General features: G+C 37.2%; 1 protein-coding gene across 1 annotated transcript in view; it reads right to left on the bottom strand.

Annotated features, from left to right (window-relative positions):
* The window catches only part of LOC111054287 (50S ribosomal protein L1), a 29,386-nt gene extending 18,324 nt beyond the window's left edge, over positions 1 to 11,062 (bottom strand). Inside the window, exon 1 of the mRNA XM_039420477.1 lies at positions 10,892 to 11,062. Within this exon, the coding sequence (XP_039276411.1) occupies positions 10,892 to 10,910 (19 nt within the window). The 5' untranslated portion in view covers positions 10,911 to 11,062. The remainder of the gene's footprint in view (positions 1 to 10,891) is intronic.
* Between the last annotated feature and the right edge of the window lie 10,732 nt (positions 11,063 to 21,794).

Here is a 21,794-nt window from a genome sequence, read left to right as displayed (position 1 = left end):
CTCAAGATTATATTTTTACAAAATTCATTTACCTCACATGAAAGAGGAGATTCTGTTCCAAGTACCATTTTTTATCATTTTGGGTTGCCGAGAGTAGGCTACACAGTTTTGAATATAGAAATTGGCCAATTTTCGGTGTATTTAAATAGGAGCTAAAATACACTAAAAGTGGATTTTTCTATTTTCTTATCAAATTTCAATTATGATACATGATTTTGAACCGCCTTGACGAGCTGAGAAGAATGAGCTGTAGTACGAGGAGATCTGATCATTCTGTCAAAAGTTATAAGTGTTTAAAGTTTTGATCCTTGACGTATCCTTATGACGTACCCCCCACTAGGAAATACTGAAATTAAATGTTTCTAACGGGTGATTCTCATAGAAAATAGCCCTCGTGAGATGATTTCAGCCGAAAAATGTATTTTTTTAGGAAGGCCTTGAAAAGGTATTATAATGAAAAATTTGTATTTTGGCTGTAGGACATGATTTTCTATTTTTGGGTATATCCCCCTCCCCCCACTACTAAATTCGAAAATTTCTAAGGAATCCTGTTCATAATGAATTGTTCTGTCACGTGATGTGTGGTTTTTTATCTATACTAGAAAAATATCCATGTTGTATAGGGTAGAAGTGGTAGGTTTGCATAATTTTGAAAACCCCTTAAAGAATACCCCTTTTTTGAAAATTCGTAGCTCCGGAACCAAGGATGGTGGAATCCTGCGCGACCACTCAATTTATTGGAAATCTTATTCTCTTTAATTTTGTCCAGAATGATTTATCTTGAGAAACTCAAGGTTCACGAGAAAAAATGGGAAAATTGAAAAAAGTCCGAAATTTTGGGGGTTTTGGGGGTGAAACCGCCCTCTGGCGTGTCAGCAAATTTCAGATTCGAATTCAGCGCCCCAAAATACATATATAATCGTCGAGAAAAATTCTTTCGGGGCTGTTTCCTGAAAAACGACCATTTGACTGGACGTTGACTTGACATGAGATCGTCCATTAACCTAATTTCGAGCATGTAGATCCCAATGTGGAGGTAGGTAGCGCCAATCTTGTTGGTAGTAAACATTTGTGTCGATATTCGATTCGTGGTACTGCATAGTCTTCTAGCATGTCAAAATACGAAGCAGTAGTCACGATAGGCTCGGCGAAGAACGCAATATGAAGTCAACGCACACCAAACAGCAACCTTGGGGCCACCACGTTCAACCTCTTAAACAACATGAGGGTTTTCGCTACCCCAAATCCGATAATTATGACTGTTAACGCCACCGTTTACATGAAAGGTGCTTCGACAGAGAAGATAACTATTCTTTTAAAAAAATCATCATCTTCTTCAACTTTATTCAGAAATTCGACAGCAAAATTGTACCGGCGTGGTTTAACGTCTTTTGTAATGTTAAGCTACAATTTAAATTTTAAATTGTAATTTCACAATTGTCGACTGCGGTATAACAAGTTCTAAGCTCGCACGAAGAGTCGATTTACTTGGGCTTCTCAGAAATGCTTTCCTTACTCGATCGACAACTTCCTCGGATACGGTAGACCTGCCAGCACATTTCAACAATGTCACCCTCACCAATGAGTCGACTGAGTTTCAATGAAGGTCATCACAAATTATAGCAGCTACACCAATGTTTGCCACAAAAATAGACGCGCTATTACTATTCGTTATTTTTTTATTCATCAATTAAATGCACGTGTTCAATGATTTATGCTCACCCGGTATATCCCGCTACAAATATTGATTAAAGATGAATGAAAGTGTGGATCATAACTTCTTTTGAGTATCCTCTTTTTTCTGAAAATATTTTTTTAATACAGAAATAACCTCAGACAAAATGACTACTATCACGCCTAAATCATTAACATGACAGTTGCAGAGCTTATACTGACATTATAAAAGAAAAACATAATGGATTTTGTGAGGTGCCTCAGGGAATAGCAGAGTGAAAGAGTAGGAACTATAAATGCTCAGTAATGCTCAACAAACGGTTTCTAATCTGAGATATTAGATTCAAAAATGAGAAAGCAATACAGAAATGCAAAAGTTCTCACACCTTACCATCCTAATTCAGTTATCAATCTGTTATGAAACTTTGAAATACGTTAAAACGGGGATGTTTATTGTTTATTGTTTTTGAAGGGACGGATACAAGGATCCAAAGGTTCAAAGTAGTATGTTAGTTAGGCAAACCAATACCTATGTCCTTTACAAGAACCAGGAGTTTTCCCCTATACTAACATTCCATTCATCACCTGGTTGCAATCCTTGTCGCAATCCAGTGTGATATGCTTGGCAGTCTCTTCAGACTGATTAGTCCTCGTGACCTACGTGAGTTCCACTCCTGGCCTTCTTTGTAGGTCCTTCCGCTGAGGAAAGGGCGGCCAGGTTGCCTCTAGGGCGCCCGGCCACCCTTCCTTGACTCAGCCTCTTGACCCACATTTGTGCCTGGTTTATCACCCATCACTGGTCTCTTGGGTTTTTTCTTTTTGCCCCTCCAAAACTTCGCAGGGTCAAAAGCCTCACCTCTCCCAAGAAGTTTTGCCTAAATGGCCGCCCTTCTTTGAGCAGTGGTGAGTTTTGGCCTCTCCACTCACACACTCGTGACCTACGTGAGTTCCACTCCTGGCCTTTTTGTAGGTCCTTCCGCTGAGAGAGGGGATGCCAAACTGCCTCTAGGGCCCCCGGCCACCATCGACTCAGCCTCTTGACCCACATTTGTGCCTGGAGTTTCACCCATCTCTGGTCTCTTGGGTTTTTCTTTTTGCCCCTCCGAAACTGCCCTGATAGGGCAGATCCCGTGGGTTTGAAGGCAAGGCAACTTATGGAGTTGCCTTGAGGTCCATTTTAGTCGCCTAATACGAGCATGGATACTGTGGGTGAATTCTGGTTTTCAACACATTCTTGAGTACGATGTTCGACTCAAAGCTCCCCCAACCCACAGGGGGCTAAAACGGGGAAATTTTGTCCCAATTTTGGGTTTTCAACATTTTAAATAGCTTGCAATCAATTCTAAAGTTGATACAAATCTCTTGCGATATTTTTTATTGTATTCTGAAATATCAAAAGAGTATTTTTCATTATAAAAAGTTGATATTTTTCACTTTAATAAGGATATATTTTTTTGAAAACAAGAGACGATGTCAACCACTGGGTGGTGACTGGGCTGGGGTGACTTTGTCTCATTTTGGAAAAAATATGGATTCAAGTTTTGATGTTTATATGAGTTTGTGGATTTAAGTGAAAATTTCAATATTTTTTGCAATTGTGAAGGAAGAGTTTTGTTTAGATTTGTATTTGGAAATTGATCAATCTGATAAATTCAAAATTGTAGTAGATAAATTTTTTGGACTCAAAATTGTGTACGAATAATATTATCATTTAAGTTACGTAAGTAGCATAACCTTTAGACTGTGTGTTCTAAATTAAGGTTTGAAGCAGTTTTGGGCAAATGCCTGTTGTTTTTACCTGAATTGTATTTGCATATGAATAGATAAATGAATAAATAAGTTCAGTTGAGAGTTAGACAAAGTGAAACCAATTGATAACCTTTAAAATGAATAATGCCAATAAAATTTATCATATTTTGCATTGTATTGTCATCATATCCTGCATAATATCATAATTTTTATATTGAGACAAAGTCACCCCTAACCTAAGAGTGACCTTGTATTTAACTAGAAACTGAACCCTAGTTCAACTTTAGATATTACTGATATACCAATTGAAATATAATAAAAAGGCAAAAATAAAATGTACTCGCCGAAAAGGTGTACTAGCAAAAAGGAGAGAAAAAGTCCGAGAACGGCTTAAGGCTGTGCAAAGGCTTAAAATAAACTTTCTACTCGCAATATTTTTCAAAGTTTTTCGATTTGTTTATCATCAAGCTATCAAAATGAAAAAGTTTTCTCAGGAAAACATTTTCTTTTCGTTCATTACTTTTTGAGATATGAGCGCCTAAAGTTTGAATGTTTGGGACAGAACATTTCAAATTCGGTAAGAAATAAATCCATGAGATTCAGAGGATAGTTTCTTTATGGTATTGTTCCCCTAGTAAAACAATTTTTTTTTGAAAATATAAATTTTTAAGATAGTTATTCAATTTATTAAAAATAGCCAAAAATAACTTTTAGTTGAGTTATTTTTGGTAAACTGAATCTGATCTGAATCTGGATCTGAAAAATTAATATTTTTAGAATTTTTTTGTTTTACTAGATGAACAATACCATGAAGAATCCATCCTCTAAATCTCATGGATTTATCTCTTACTGAATTTGAAATGTTCTGTCCCAAAAAATTCAAACTTCAGGCGCTCATATCTCAAAAAGTAATGATCAGGAAAAAAATGTTTTCCTGAGAAAACTTTTTCATTTTGATAGCTTGATGATATACAAATCGAAAAACTTTGAAAAATATCACGAGTAGTAAGTTTATTTTTAGCCTTTGCACAGCCTTAATATCTATACACAAAGGTAATTTGATGGTGGGTGTGGATGGGGATCCTTCTCAAATTGAAATACTACTTTACTATGACTTTACAAATCTGGTCCGCCATCTTGGATCCGCCATTTTGAATGTAACTTAATTTTTTCAAATAGGAAGGTGGTCATGCGATACATGATTTCGATACGGAATTTTAAGAAAAGCTGAATGGTGAAAATCGCACATTGATATCTCGAACAGTTTGGAAGATATTCGAATTATTAATCAATACAATGCAAATCGGAAATGAAATACATAAGTGGTATTGATTAATTCAATTCAATTCAATTTTCAATTCAGTTTATTTCCAAAAACATAATACACGAATAAGAAATACAATATACAACATATTTTGGAATCCCCCTACTAGACTATCCATCTGTGTGTAGGGGGGGAGTTCCACTTTATACATAATAAGCTTAATCTGCTCATAGAAGTAAATAATAGAGAATACACTTATATTATGGATGTATTATTAATATTCTGATTATAAAATAGATAATATATGTGCTGATGTATATTTAAGAATGAGTATGTAGGAATAAGTATACTTAATACCTTGATTGATAAAAGAATAAATAAAGAAGAAATAACAATATTTTTTTGAAGACCGCAGTGGCAGGGATTCCAGAAATTCTCAGAAGAGAGAATGAAAAAAAAGCATAAACCAGAAAGGCAAAACAGTCAAATCGGTTATATCAATGATAAAATAAATACCAATCAATTGTCTGGAAACCTTGAAGTCGTGTTGGTCACCAAGCATAACGAGATTGGAGTAGTTCTTCTGAAGCTTCCCAACCAATCTGGTACAGCCACCTGTCCACCCTCTTCCTAAACACTACCAAACTAAATGCCTCTGCTTCCCTAATCACCCCTGGCACATTTCTGTACAAGACATGGGCCAGGTATGAAGGATTTGTCAATTCAGAGCCGTGAGTCAGCTGAGGTATCTCAAAGCTGTAATTGGATCTGTGGCGAGTTGAGTAGCTATGGTTAACTGTTTCTCCAGAAGTTCAGTTTTGTATTTTTTTATGTGGATCAACAAGGATTTAATAAAAAGTTGTCTAACATTCAGTACGGGAAATTCGATAAACAATTGTCTTGTTGGGTATCTAAAGTCTCTCTTTAAAATTGTTTTTATAATTGATCTTTGGGTGACTGCGAGAGGCTCAATGACTGAGGAGGAAGCCCCTCCCCAAGCTAGAATTCCATATAGTATTATAGATTGGACATAGGCAAAGTAAACTACTTTGCACTGATCCACACTCAGAACATTACTAAGCTCTGAAAATGCGTGAAGCAGCTTTCTGAGCCTATTCTTAGCACACTGGACATGTTGTACCCAACTCATCTTGGAATCCAAGACAACGCCCAGATATTTGTAATGATCAACGCGCTCAATCATACTACAATTACATCCAGCAGACCTGGGATTATTACAAGAATGCATCGTTAGTATTAGAGAGCCTGGATCAGCTTGATTTCTTGTAACTATTGGCATAAACTTCGTTTTTTCCACATTTACTGTAAGGCTATTGTGATCAAACCAGTTCTTTATTTTTGACAAATCAATTGAAGCACTCATGTAGGCCTCCTCCCAAGTGCTCCCAGTAGACACTAGTGCTGTGTCATCAGCAAACAGATACAACTCACCTTCAACTACTAATTTTGACAGATTGTTGATATAGATTAGGAATAGCAGTGGCCCAAGGGTGCTTCCCTGGACTACCCCATACTCAACATTCTCTTTATCACTATTTTCACCATTTATGCAAACTGATTGCTGTCGATTGTGAAAGTAACTCTTAAACCATCGGAGAGAGATATTTTTTATCCCCAATGATTCAAGTTTTTTTATTAAAATTCTCCTGTCAACTGTATCAAAGGCTTTTGCCAAGTCCAAAAAGGTTATCAGTACTTTTCTTCTTGATTTAATACTACTTGAGATAGCCCTAGACATATTGAAAAGAGTATCAGATGTATTTTTGGACTTTTGAAAACCATACTGTGAGTTGGAGATGAGATTGTACTCGTTTAAATACTTAGTCAGTTGTATTTTTATACACTTTTCGATTATTTTAGATAATGTTGCCAACAAAGAAATAGGTCTGTAATTGGAGAATATGCCTTTGGGGCCTGATTTATAAATAGGTATTACTCTGGCTGTTTTGAGAGCGCAAGGAAAGTGTCCAACCAGAATGCTTAAATTGACTATATGTAGGATAGGATGTATTAATATGTCAATATTGTTTTTAATCACTCTAGTAGGGATTCCATCACAACCTGGAGCTGATCGCCCTTTCAAACTCTTCACTACCTCCTCCAATTCCTGCCTTGAGACCGGTTGCAGTTGAAATTCAGAGTCCGCAGCATGTTCATCATCTCTCACTACTGGTGCATCCTGGGTTATTATAGAATTTGCTAGGTTTGTCCCAACTTTGGCAAAATATTGATTAAATTGGTTGGCAATTTCTTAAGTTTTTTGAGAGTCGATGACTTCACCAGGGCGGGAGAATGCACTAACGGAGAATGATTTACTATTATCTATACGACCTGAGATTTCGTTTATAACCGACCAAAATTTTCTAGGGTTACCAGTCGCTTCTTCAACTTTGTTTTTGTAATAGTTATACTTGGCTCGCTTGATTGCTGAATGTAGCATACTTCTATATTGAGTAAACTCATTTCTAAGGAGATAGTTAAATGGTTGTCTATTGAGTTTTTTTCTGAGTTTATCACGATGTCGAATAGAATTTACTAGTCCAGCAGTTATCCATGGTTTGAGTTGAGTATTTCTAGATGAAACTTTTACTTCATGTGATTTTTCGGCAATTATGTTTTGTACCGATTCAATGAAAATATCTGTTGCATTGTCAACGTTGGTTTGTTCAATGACTCTATTCCAATTGTGACTAGAAAGTGTGTTCCTCACCTTTTTCCAGTCTGTTTTAATAATGACTCTATCTGTATTAGGCGGCTTATGAGTTTTTGTCGATAATATATTCAAGCAAATAGCATAGTGATCGGTAACCGAGGACTGCAGAATAACAGAAGATGCATTGAAGAAACGCGGAAGCTTGACAAAAAAGTGGTCAATACAGGTTCCGCTGGCCGGCCGTGTAACCTTGTCAATACAGGGCACAAATCCTGCGTCACTCAAAATATCGATATAATGCTCCTCAACAGAGCCAGGGGCAACATTCAGCGTATCGCAATTGAAATCACCTGCCAGAATTCGGACGACACCTGGCGATTGTTCATTGCAATATACGTTTAACGCGTTTATGAATGTAGTTAGATTAGTGCTGGGGCTGCGGTAGACAGCTAGAATTTCGCATGCCGCCCCCGCCCAGGTAAATGTGAGAGAGAGACAGGTGGCCAGACCGCCCAGTACCAGTTCATTGCAAGTGACTGGAAGTCCTTCATCGATGTAGACCACCAACCCATCGCCTAATAATGGCCTAATAATGTGAATATCTTCGAAACGGTTTGAGATATCGATATGTGGTTTTCGCCATTCTTTTTCTCTTGAAATTCCATATCGTAATCATGCATCGCATGACCACTTTCCTATTTGAAAAAATAAAGTTGCATTCAATTTATGGCGGATCCAAGATGGCGGACCAGATTTTCAACGTCATAGTAACGTACGTAGTTTATTCAATTTGAGTAGGATCCCCAATCACACCCACCATCAAATTACCTTTGTGTAAGAGATATTAGGCCGTTCTCGGACTTTTCACCAACTAAAATATAAACTTGGACTTTTTTAAACGTCTTACAATATTACAAGTTCATTTTATATGCGCTATGCACGATCTTTTGGTGCATGGAATACCGCTCTTTACTAATCTAATATAGTCCACGAAGGGGTTATGGAAGAAAATGTTTTGAAGACTCTGTTAAGGGCCGTAAGGAGACACATATCAAAAGTCCCCACCCCTACCACGTGTGCTAAGTGGTGAGGGAGAGGTTTAAAGGTACCAATTTTTGGTTTATCGCATATGAATCTAAAACTATGCGTCTTACGGACATGACTTGTATGTACAGCAATAAAGCTTACAAAATTTCCTAAAACATTCAAATTGATTTATTTCTTCTTTTACAAAATACAATATCTAAAGTCCAGGCAATGAATGCTCAAAAAAGGGTATAGAGGGAAATGTTTGGAAGACAATTTTTGACCCCGAAGTTTTTTTTAAGGGTAGTAAGGAGGTAAACATATCAAAAGTCCCCACCCCTACCCACTGTGCTAAGGGGGTGAGGGTAGTTCAAAGGTACCATTTTTTTGTTTCTCGCATATAACTCGTAAACTAAGTATCTTACGGACATTTATAGCTGTTATAGACGAAATAGAAGCTTACATAATTTCCTACAATATTTATCTCACAAATTTTTCTTATCTTCTCTAGTTTTTAAGATGTCCGCTCTTGGAGGTGTGTCATTTTTGAAAAAAAAACACGTTTGTCATCAATTTTTTCCAATTAATGCTCTTATAACTTTTTAAAAATCGATATGAAAAATTCATGCTGATTATGAGCTTATAGAACATACCTTCAAGAGCGAATATCTTGGGAACTGTTGAGAATATCACAAAATTACACTGAACAAAAAGTGTAGAGAATTTATCAAGCTTCATTTTTGAATGGTTGGTTATATCGGTTTAACGCATTGTTCTCGAGATATGAGCGTGGGAGCAAAACGCTGAAAAATTCAACTTTTAAACCACCCTCATCCCCTTAGCACATGAGTTAGGGATGGAGACTTTTGATATGGTCGTCTTCTCCTAACTAGTCTCAACAAAGCTGCAATGTCAAAAATTTTGTTTGAAACATTCCCGCTAAATTCCTTTGTCAATTGGTATATTGTTGCAAAAATGGAGATTTCACACACAACACTAGAACTGCTGCAAAAGGTGTAGGGAAATTCATGATAAACATGCGGACAACAAGATACATAAGTTTTAAAATATATGTGGAACGATTCATCAAAATCTAAGGAATATTTCAAATAGTAAATCCAAGGAATCTCCAGAATTACATTCTACAGAACGATTGCAGCACTTACAGTATTGTATGGAAGCAAAACATGGGTTTTTCCAACCGTGATGAGAGCAGGTTGCAACCATAAACCTAGTGCCGCAGTGGTATGATGGTTTTTCACAGCTTGGCGTTGTTGCCATTTGAGATGGGTGTCTAAACTGGAAGTGTTTCGGTCCCATTGCAGGATGACTGTTAACGGTTGCACAATAAATAGTGAGAAAGAAAACAGCTGATGAACGCGAATGAGACCGCCACTCCATTGTTATTTGTTTTGGTTACTTGTTTGAGCCTGGCTAGAGGGATCAAATAACCGACTGGACTGATTTTTCGTGTGTCCGCTAGTCGGAGCCATGCCGACCATTTCTGGGTGAATAAGACACTGCGGTTGTTCGCATTCCCAGCAACGCTGTTATTATTTTCTGTCTTTGCACGTAGTCTGAGTCAGCCAAGCAACCATCCTGCACTGCGGAGCTAGGTAACAGATTAGGTTCCTCCGTAGAACATATAGATGAAGTAGAAAAGATCGTTGAAGCAAAAAAATAGACGGACTCAGCTCAACATTTTTGCCATAAAAGATAAACTAAATGGAAAAAGAAGCGACTGATTGGAGCACGTTGATAGGATAAGTGATGACCGGATTCCCAGACAGGCCCTACTATATCAGCCATTTGGAAGAAGAGTTGGTTGATTTTAGTGGCATGGAGGTTTGGAATAGGCAGTAATGCCTAACCCGTAAAAAGTTCTTGAAGTGAAAAAAGTTCTCGACGAGGAAAAGAATGGCTTGTTCCCAATTTGTTCCGCTATTGCTATCGGTCTTTTTTATTGGCACTTATCGACTGGACTATAAGTTAAATAGTATTATTATACTTTAACCCATGGTTAAGACGAAGGTTTTATTAACCAAAAGTTTGGGCTTATATGCATTTTTCTCGGACCACTCCTGTGTTTCGGATGGACACGTTCAATATCAGTCCCAATTGCTTAAAATCAGTCGTTAAGTCATGTCAGAGGCCCTGAAAACTCTTGACACCATATCTGAACCAGCTAGGTCAATTGGCATTATTACACCGGTGCAGACCGCAAACTGCAAATCACCAGCTCTAACCCAAAGACACATTTAGCTTCCTAATATATAGAGTAATTGAAAACATGATCAAATTTTTGCTTTTGGGGGGAATAACTTATTAATATTTTATAAAAGATCTGTCTAAACTTTTAATTGGTTATATCCAATATCCAATTTATAGATAACCATGGGTACTGCTTGTTGTTATATTATCGCAGTGAGAGTGCAGTATCACAAAATATATAAAAAATATTAAACAAAATAAAACTAGCTACAAGGAGTGAAGAAACCACATACCTCTGCGTATCAATTCCATATCTTGATTGAAAAATGTAAATTTTAAATCGCTTATTTTTTCAATTTAATAAAATTTGAGGTTATGTTTCAGTTTAGAGTTTAGACTAAGTAGATAAAAAGAAAGGTACACATCACTCACAAAAATAATATTTTCACAAAATCATAACTATAAGTCTACTTCTCACCGTTGTTTATCTGAACGCAACAACAATTGCTAAGTTGAAATTGCTTTATTGGGAGTGAACTATAAAAGGTTTCTCGAAATGTCTCCTTCATTGTGTGAATCATCAATATTTTTATTGGAATGCTTGTTGAATTGCATAACATTTATTATATTCATATTAAATCAATTGTTTAAAGTACATCCAATTTACTTTGAAATAGCAAGTATATTACCTGTGCCATCAAGGCTGCAATGTCTACAGACTATAGTGAGGTCCACGTTATAATGGCAGTCGATAAAGATAGAAGAATAGCGATGCCGATTCTCTGCATTAAAATATTTACTGTCAAAAAAATAATTTGCATCGTTGTGGTTCTGGAAAAGGATAGTACCACCGGCTTTGTCAAATGATAGACAAGGATAGCAAAACCAAAGTTTATCAAATACTGTCATTATAACGTGGACCTCACTGTCTACAACGTTGATGGAAAGTAACATTTTCAAGATGTTCCGTATTTTTGAATGGGTAGTATTATAGTCCACTAGACAGTTGATTTATGATGGATAATTCTATAGTTTGATTTTCACTCTAATATTGGCTTATGAAGGAGGCTAATTTTCCTTTTATATTATCCTTGAAATGCAAAATTTCCAAAAACCTTGTATATACATTGACGTGCAATTTAAAAAGGAACATACCTGTCAAATATCATGAAAGCCTATTACCGCGTTTTGCCGTAAATGTGCAACATACGGCAAAATGAAATAATATTTTGTGGGTGAATAAATAAAATTCTGAGTTAATAGTTTTAAGTTTTACCAAATAAAAATTATTTACAAAAAAAAACAGGATAATAAAACAGCATTTGTTGTATTGTTTGTTTTGATTACCAGCCATAATTTGAATCTTCAATAAATTTTTCCGGGGGACAGCATATTATACCATAGCATTGGGGGGGGGGACGCGTCCCCCATGTCCCCCCAGGTTCTACACTCATGTTTGTTTCTATGTACTTACTTCATACTTCTCTCCTTAGTCATGACCAGATAACTGGATTGACTGTGTCAGAAAGTAGACCAGATAACTGGATTGACTGTGTCAGAAAGTAGACCTGACTTGGTCCTTGTCGTAGAGTTGACATATAACTATGTCTGTAATAAACACTTATTTAAATTTATAGACTTAGTCAAACATATAAAAAACATTCAAGAATAGTAATATTTAAACTTTTTTCAAGATGGCCTTGCCTGTATGCATTACATTAATTATCGCTCCACTGTATTCCGGCTGAGTTCCCCTTCAGAAACATTGATGAAATTGTTCAACACTTACCGTACATATTTTATCGTTGGTTGTAGTGGAATCCCGAACTCAGTAATTTTCAATTTCAACTTTATCTTGAAATATTGTTAGCTTGATTAGCAGTTTAGAAATAGAAGGTATTTGACAACATTTACTTTGTGTTTATTTTTATTTTTTATTTTTCTATTGTTTATTTATTATACTATTTCTATTGAACATTAAAACGAAGAACTTTAATATTTATCGTATGTGTTGTTCTGACAGGGCTCTGCAACCGAAAATAATCAGGGAAGATGGCTCGAAGAATATGTACGTGCATGGTGTCGATGAAATAGAAGTGACCACACCAGATGAAGCCGTTGAGATATTCTATAAAGGGCAGAAGAGAAGGCGCCTGGCTCATACTGCGCTCAACACTGAATCCAGTCGTAGGCACTCGGTCTTCACTATATGGCTTGTTCAGGTCAGATATATGAAATCAAAATTTTTATTCACAATAATTCAAAAATTTAGGGTGTTCATTTACAGAAATGCTAGTTACAGAAGCTCTAGCATCAGTACTCTAAACAGGACTTCGTGGTCAAAAATTGTCTTCCAAACTTTTTTCTCTATAACCCTTCATTGACTGGACTTGAGGGAATGTTTTGAACACAATTTATGACTTCATAGCTTTGTTTAGAGTGGTTAGGAGGTGAGCATATCAAAAGTACCCATTACTATCCCTTGTGCTAAAGGGATGACGGTTTTCAAGAATTTTCAAAACTGATGATTACCTTTGATTACCATGATTATCCTTCGTTGACAGGAATTGAAGGAATTAGGAGGGAATGTTTTGAACACAATTCACGACTTTGCAGCTTTTTTTAGAGTAGTTTGGAGGTGAGCATATCTGACAGAATCCAAGGGCAGGGCAGTGGACTGTGAATGATAGTTGGTATAAATACCTACAAATAAATCTTTGAATTCTGTGCATAAAAATACTGATAGCTTGAAGTGTGGTAAGTATGCCAATAAAAGACTAGATGAATCAACAATATAAGATTTAATAATAATAAGATGATAATAGGCAGATGGCCACATACAAAAAACATTGAGTCAAATATCTTGAGATCAATAAAATAATAATAGGCAGATGGCCACATACAAAAGCAATTGTAAGTAGGTTAAATCTTTGAATCTTTAAATAATAATAGGCAGATGGCCACATACAAAAACAATGAGTCAAATGTCTTGGGATCAATAAAATAATAATAGGCAGATGGCCACATACAAAAACAATGAGTCAAATGTCTTGGGATCAATAAAATAATAATAGGCAGATGGCCACATACAAGAACAATTGTGAGTAGATTAAGCTAAATATCTTTAAGTCTTTAAGTCTTTGAGTCTTTAAATAATGATAGGCAGATGGCCGCATACAAAAACAATGAGTCAAATCTTGGGAAAATTACAACATGTGAAATAATGTAGAGAACTACAAAATTTAAATGAAATTAGGTCAATGACATTAATGACCATTGAAGTCTGACAATAAATGAAAAGGTAGTATTAATGATACCTGAAATGAATATAAATTGAGTGCTATAATGAAAGTTATTACTATAAGGTACAATATTAATGATTAAAATGACAATAAGCTGTAAAAAATGCTCAGCAAGTAACGTATAAAAATATATGCGGCATAGGCCTTCAGTGATTTGAATGTCAAGATAGACTTCGACCAAACAATTAATAGGCGTTACTGGCCTTGAAATATCACTTAAGAGCTAAGGGTAGCTAATAAATACAATGAGGACAGTCCAGGTTGAATATAGGCGACATGGGCCTTCAATGAATTGAGTGTCAAGATGGACATCAATTAGAACGATTAATAGGCGACAGTGGCCTCAAAAAAAATCACTTGTAAAGCCAAGGGTAGCTGTCAAATCCAATGAATTAATAGGCGTCAGTGGCCTTAGTGAATTGAATGCCAAGATAGACATTAATCAAACAATAAGTAGGCGTCAGTGGCCTCAGTGAATTGAATGTCAAGATAGACATTAATCAAACAATAAGTAGGCGTCAGTGGCCTCAGTGAATTGAATGTCAAGATAGACATTAATCAAACAATAAGTAGGCGTCAGTGGCCTCAGTGAATCAAATGTCAAGATAGACATTAATCAAACAATAAGTAGGCGTCAGTGGCCTCAGTGAATCAATGTCAAGATAGACATTAATCAAACAATAAGTAGGCGTCGGTGGCCTTAGTGAATTGAATGTCAAGCTAGACATTAAACAAATAATAAGTAGGCGTCAGTGGCCTCAGTGAAATGAATGTCAAGATAGACATTAATCAAATAATAAGTAGGCGTCAGTGGCCTTAGTGAATTGAATGTCAAGCTAGACATTAATCAAACAATAAGTAGGCGTCAGTGGCCTCAGTGAATCAAATGTCAAGATAGACATTAATCAATCAATAAGTATATACATAAATGAAAATTGAATAGAACGATTTACATGACCTGAATAAAATTTTGAAGAGGAGATGCGGCCAGGCAGACAGGCAATGACTCCGCAATACCAACAGGAACAGGACATCAGCAAGCGATGAAGTGATCTGGCCATGCGATGACAAGCATGGAAACGTCCACTACAGCAGGCGAATCCCCCAGTGGAAATGTAGGCTGGAGCAAGTAGAATTCCAAATGAATAATCCGACCTTCAAGTTGTGGAATTTTTGGATTGATTTCCAAATGGTAGAGATGATGCACTTGAAAGTTTGAGTTTCACGAGGTGAAGCCAATTGTAGAAAAATGGTAACTGAAGCCTACACGAGGTTGTAATTTTTGACAAAGTTTATCAAAGCAATATGCAAGCAATCGATGAATAATTTAATCACAATTGAAGAATAGAATAAATGAATTAATTTGCAGAAGTAATTCACACTTTAAAAACGTTCTGTAGATCAAATAAGTAGCGATGAATGCTCACACGAGGTTGCAATTCTTGACAAAGTTTATCAAAGTTTAACAGAGTAACTGAGTGAAGAACTCGATGAATAATTGAATCACACTTGAAGAATAGAACAAATGAATTAATTTGAAGAATAATTCACACTTTAAAAACGTTCTGTAGATCAAATGAATAGCAATGAAACGCTCACACGAGGTTGCAATTTTTGACAAAGTTTATCAAAGTTTAACAGAGTAAATGAGTGAAGAAATTGACGAATAATTGAATCACACTTGAAGAATAGAACAAACGAATTAATTTGAAGAATAATTCACACTTTAAAAACGTTCTGTAGGTCCGATGAATTCAGATGAAAAGTTTAGACCGGGCGCAGGATGCACGCCCGACGACCTCCATGAAAAGACAAACAGCAAAACCTAAAGACGCTAGCAACAAAAACGGGAAGGCGGAAATGACAGCCACGAACAACACGTTTACAAACGTATGGTGAAAAAGTAGCAAATAACTAGAAAGTAAGATGCCTAAAGACAAGATTAAATTCCAAAAAATTGAATAGTATAAATATTAAAATTGCAACGGCAAACAATCCGACGAAAAAATACGAATAAAAGTATAGAAAACCAGCTTGACTGAAGCAGTGTCGAAGAACCTACTGTGACGTCACTGGTCAGCGCAGACGCACAAAAGACAGAGCGCGCAGACAGACAGACATGATGTCTACGTAGTAGCGGAACGAAAAACAAGTGGAACCGTTCCAATAAATGCTTTGTCAGATTTTACATAAACTGGGCCCCTTGTGTCATACGGGGGTATGGCACAATAAGAAAAAGTAAGAAATATGTAAAATCTGGCAAGGCAATTGGAAATTGAAAACTGGGCCCCATGTGAGAACCAGGGGAAAAAAACAATGAAACCTAAAAATACAACATGAACCATAAGAGCAAGGGGATTAACTAGAATCCTCATCAATGGGAAGAGGTGCTAAACTCGAAATAGCTCTCTTAAAAGTGCCAGAGGGAGTGAGAACAGTGACAACTCGAACCTTGTCGTCCTTACCGGGATGAACTTCAGTAATGCGCGCCAGCTTCCAAGTGGACTGCGCGGAACCAGGATCCTTCAAGATGACAACTGTACTGACCTTCAAATTTTCATAATTGCTTAACCATTTGCCTTTTTTCTGAAGAGTGGTTAAATATTCACGAGACCATCTATCCCAAAGCTCCTGGATAGAAACAGCAAGTTGATACCAACGTGAACGATGATCAATGTGTTTGGTGTTAGGCGGCAAGAAGGATAATGACGTAAGTGGACGTCCAATCAAAAAATGACCTGGAGACAAGTAGGCAAGATCATGTGGATCTTCCAACAAGGGAACAAGAGGGCGCGAATTCAAGATGGCCTCGACCTGAGCAGCAAGAGTACAGGTTTCTTCAAAGTTAAATACCTTGTTGAATGTAACTACATGGAATATGCGTTTGAAATTTTTTACCGCATTCTCCCAGAGTCCACCGAAGTGTGGAGCCCGAGGAGGAATGAAGTGCCATTGGATGTTGAGTACAGACATAGTGTCATGAATATCTGATTTGAGACGATCAGAGGACAAAAATTCGTGGAGCTCACGTAGCTCATTGTTGGCACCAACGAAAGTAGTGGCGTTGTCCGAAAAAATGGAATGCGGGATGCCACGACGAGCAGAAAAACGAATCAGAGCAGCAATAAATGCCTTGGAAGTAAGTTCCGAGACAGTTTCAATATGAACGGCACGAGTTACCATACACACAAACAGCGACAAGTATGCTTTAGAAAAAGTACGAGATTTGGGGCCGCCTACACGGATGGAAATAGGACCGGCGTAATCCAAACCACAATTATAAAAGGGAAAATTAGCCTGTATGCGGGCCGCTGGTAAACTACCCATGATTTGCTCAGAGCGAAGAGCCGAAAAGCGAAAACACAATATGCAATGCCACAATACACTTTTGATGGTGCGATGGGTGGAGGGAAACCAAAATCGTTGTCTTACACTGGCCATGGTGGCCTGCACCCCAGCATGACTTAGATGACGATGGTGAGCAACAATCAATGCATGAGTGAATTTGTGATTGCTGGGCAACAATATTTGATGTTTATAATCAAAGGAAACATTTGCATTTTGCAAACGTCCACCAACTCTGAGCAGAGAATCTGAATGAATGAATGGTGACAAGGCTTTAATAGAACTATTAGGCAATAGCTCCTGATTTTGAAGCAATGCTTTAAGTTCGGCAGAGAAAGCTTCTTCTTGAATAGATTTGAAGATACAATTTTCAGCTTCTGAAATTTCAGAGATAGTTAATTGACCAAAGCGCGGAGTGACTGAATTTTGTTTTTTACAATTATGAATGAACCGTAGAACATATGCTGTTGTACGAACGATTTTGTGATAGGTGGAGCAACTATTGATTATACCTGAAATAACATCATTATGAGAAGAAGTGGTAGCTAATACCTGAACTGATTGAGAACTGATTTCCTGAACTGATTTCTCTAACTGATGAGAGACATCATTTGAAGTTAGAAAATTCGACGTGACCCTACGGGGAGCGGCCGCAGGTGAAGCGGGGAGGCACGAACGAGGTGCTGCTATAGGACGAATAGCTTTACAAGGACCAAATATGACCCAATCTAGACTGGTTTTCTGAAGAATGGGAGCGTTTTGAGCTAGATACAATTTACCAGGCTGAAGTATCGATGCGAATATGCCAGCACCAAGTAACAAATCTACAGGCTTAGGCTGATCAAACGATGGATCCGCTAATTTAAGTTCAACAGGAATTGAAATTTTAGAAAGATCGATGTTCACACTAGGAACATTAGCTGATATGCTATCAACTACAATACAATTTTCTTCAACCGACCACGAACGATCAGATGAAGACAAGCAAACTGAATGAGAAACAGATGATTTGGTCTTATTCTCACCTACACTATGAATCAAAGTGTCAGAATACAAGGCAGCAAGTGACAATTTTTCAGCCAACCTAGTTGACATCAAATTACAATCAGAGCAAGAATCCAAAAGCGCGGTTGCTTTAATAAATTCCCCACTAGAAGATTGAACCAAAACTTCGGCAGTAGGTAACAAGGCGACAGTTGATTGCTGTTGCAAACACAGAGACGAAGTGGAGCTCATTGTGACATGAGAGTTCTTCTGAGGCTGTTCTGGATGAGAAACAGCTTGCCTAGTTGTTTCCACATTCTGAACCATGACGGAATTCAAAACAGCATTCTTGCCCCTGGAGGGAGCAAAAGATTGAGAATGAATAACATTTGAAGTTACCTTATCCTTAGAAGTAGGCTGAGTGTCCCGTGATTGAGGATACGACCTGTGAAGAACAGTGTGGTGACTCTTGCCACAAAGTGTACACGATTTGTCCGAACAAACATGATTGGGTGCGAAAGGCTTGAGGCAATTATAACATAACCTTTTGTCACGGACAGCATTCCAACGATCAGTAACCTGTAACTTCAATAATTCATTACAACGATTTGGAAAATGACCAACAGAATTACAAAAACTACAAGGTGACATAGAAGAGGTAGTAACCTGCATCCTAGCTTGAACATTCGATTGATTTTGATTGAACTTTGGCTTGCTATGAGCACCAACCGAGTTGGATGTACTTTGCTGTACATTTCCTTGATGATGGTTAGCTGAGCTTGAAGCAACAGCTTCCATGATTTTGCATTGTGATTCCAAAAAATTCCAAAATTTATCAATGGTGGGAATGTCGTGTATACCAACACTCTTTTCCCATTCTCGAACAGTAGCAGTATCCAACTGCAACAACATTTTGTGCATGTACAATAAGTCCTTGATTTGGACTCCAAGTTGAAGCGCTTCAAGCGCGGTAATGTGGGACTTGCAAAAGTCAATGAATGCCCGTAATGATTGCGGACAGTTACGCTTTATGGTAGGCGGAGATTCAATTGCCGTGACGTGCCTGGCAGCAATTAATCTCTTGTTGTCATACCTCTCCCTTAAGAGGTTCCATGCAAGCTGAAAACCATTTTTGTCAGCTTCAATGTGTTCCACTCTAGCAAGAGCTTCACCACTGAGTGATTGACGAAGATAGAAAAATTTCAATGAATCATTAATGTTATCTTGATTACCAATAATATTAGTAAAAGCACTTGAGAATGCTTGCCATTTTGAAAGCTCCCCATTGAAGTGTGGAAGTGGAATCTGAGGCAACTGAAAATTTGCCAAAGGTGCATTTTGAGATGTTGGCCGCTGGGAAGCACCAGCAGTGGCCTCATTGATGCGTTGTCTGCTTTCAAAAGCAGTTAATGCAGCGTTTGCCTTAGAGGTAATGGAGATAAACTTATTGAGTATCTCAAAATGAGTTGAAGTGTCCTGTGCTTGCAACTCTGCATTCCATAGTTGTTCATGAATCTTATTATACTTAATTCTAAGTGAACCTAGTTCGTTTTTTACAGTCAATAATTGATAATAAGTGGCTTCAGTGTCCACAACATAATTGTTATAGCTGGTTATGAACCAATCTATTTCCTGGTGTAAATTGTCTCTTGCATTGAAAAGAGCAGAAGGCTCAGGAAGTGAATCTTCCTCATGATCAGACATGCTTAAAAACTAACAGAAAAACCTGAGTGAATGACACGATAGTGCACTGTAGCAATGCGATTGCTGCGCCAATAAGCAACCTTGGGCGCTGGTCCAGTACGCAGAGAGGCACGCCTGTGCGTTTGAGGCAAGTTGTATCAAGCTTGCTGTGCGGCGAGTCAATTAGCGAGCTCGCAAGGCGGTGTAGTTTGCCGTGTGTTGTTTTCTCAATGCGCAATAGCCGTCTGTGACCAGTTCAGTGCGGTTCAGTCTCTCAGGGTACAAGATAGTTGATAGCTGGTGCATACACGTCGCAGCGTGCTTTGAGTTGCAGCCAGTACTGAAAATTTGAAACAAGTGTGTGAATGCTTAATATTAAACAATATAAACATACAAAGGTACAATGAAATAAAATATACTCTAGAGTGGGACCTAATCATTGGCGCCAAGCTAGACTATTAGGCACACGGTCACTGGAACCCTAAGGTTCAATGGACCAAGAAATGGGTAATAAAAATTAACAATTATCCTAGGTAACGCTAGATCAAAAAATGAACGGGCCGGAGGACCAATTTTTATGACAGAATCCAAGGGCAGGGCAGTGGACTGTGAATGATAGTTGGTATAAATACCTACAAATAAATCTTTGAATTCTGTGCATAAAAATACTGATAGCTTGAAGTGTGGTAAGTACGCCAATAAAAGACTAGATGAATCAACAATATAAGATTTAATAATAATAAGATGATAATAGGCAGATGGCCACATACAAAAAACATTGAGTCAAATATCTTGAGATCAATAAAATAATAATAGGCAGATGGCCACATACAAAAGCAATTGTAAGTAGGTTAAGTCTTTGAATCTTTAAATAATAATAGGCAGATGGCCACATACAAAAACAATGAGTCAAATGTCTTGGGATCAATAAAATAATAATAGGCAGATGGCCACATACAAAAACAATGAGTCAAATGTCTTGGGATCAATAAAATAATAATAGGCAGATGGCCACATACAAGAACAATTGTGAGTAGATTAAGTTAAATATCTTTAAGTCTTTAAGTCTTTGAGTCTTTAAATAATGATAGGCAGATGGCCACATACAAAAACAATGAGTCAAATCTTGGGAAAATTACAACATGTGAAATAATGTAGAGAACTACAAAATTTAAATGAAATTAGGTCAATGACATTAATGACCATTGAAGTCTGACAATAAATGAAAAGGTAGTATTAATGATACCTGAAATGAATATAAATTGAGTGCTATAATGAAAGTTATTACTAAAAGGTACAATATTAATGATTAAAATGACAATAAGCTGTAAAAAATGCTCAGCAAGTAACGTATAAAAATATATGCGGCATAGGCCTTCAGTGATTTGAATGTCAAGATAGACTTCGACCAAACAATTAATAGGCGTTACTGGCCTTGAAATATCACTTAAGAGCTAAGGGTAGCTAATAAATACAATGAGGACAGTCCAGGTTGAATATAGGCGACATGGGCCTTCAATGAATTGAGTGTCAAGATGGACATCAATTAGAACGATTAATAGGCGACAGTGGCCTCAAAAAAAATCACTTGTAAAGCCAAGGGTAGCTGTCAAATCCAATGAATTAATAGGCGTCAGTGGCCTTAGTGAATTGAATGCCAAGATAGACATTAATCAAACAATAAGTAGGCGTCAGTGGCCTCAGTGAATTGAATGTCAAGATAGACATTAATCAAACAATAAGTAGGCGTCAGTGGCCTCAGTGAATTGAATGTCAAGATAGACATTAATCAAACAATAAGTAGGCGTCAGTGGCCTCAGTGAATCAAATGTCAAGATAGACATTAATCAAACAATAAGTAGGCGTCAGTGGCCTCAGTGAA

This window comes from Nilaparvata lugens, chromosome 1 (assembly GCF_014356525.2).
Source record: "Nilaparvata lugens isolate BPH chromosome 1, ASM1435652v1, whole genome shotgun sequence".
NCBI lineage: Eukaryota > Metazoa > Arthropoda > Insecta > Hemiptera > Delphacidae > Nilaparvata > Nilaparvata lugens.
This window is presented reverse-complemented; position numbering and strand designations above follow the sequence as displayed.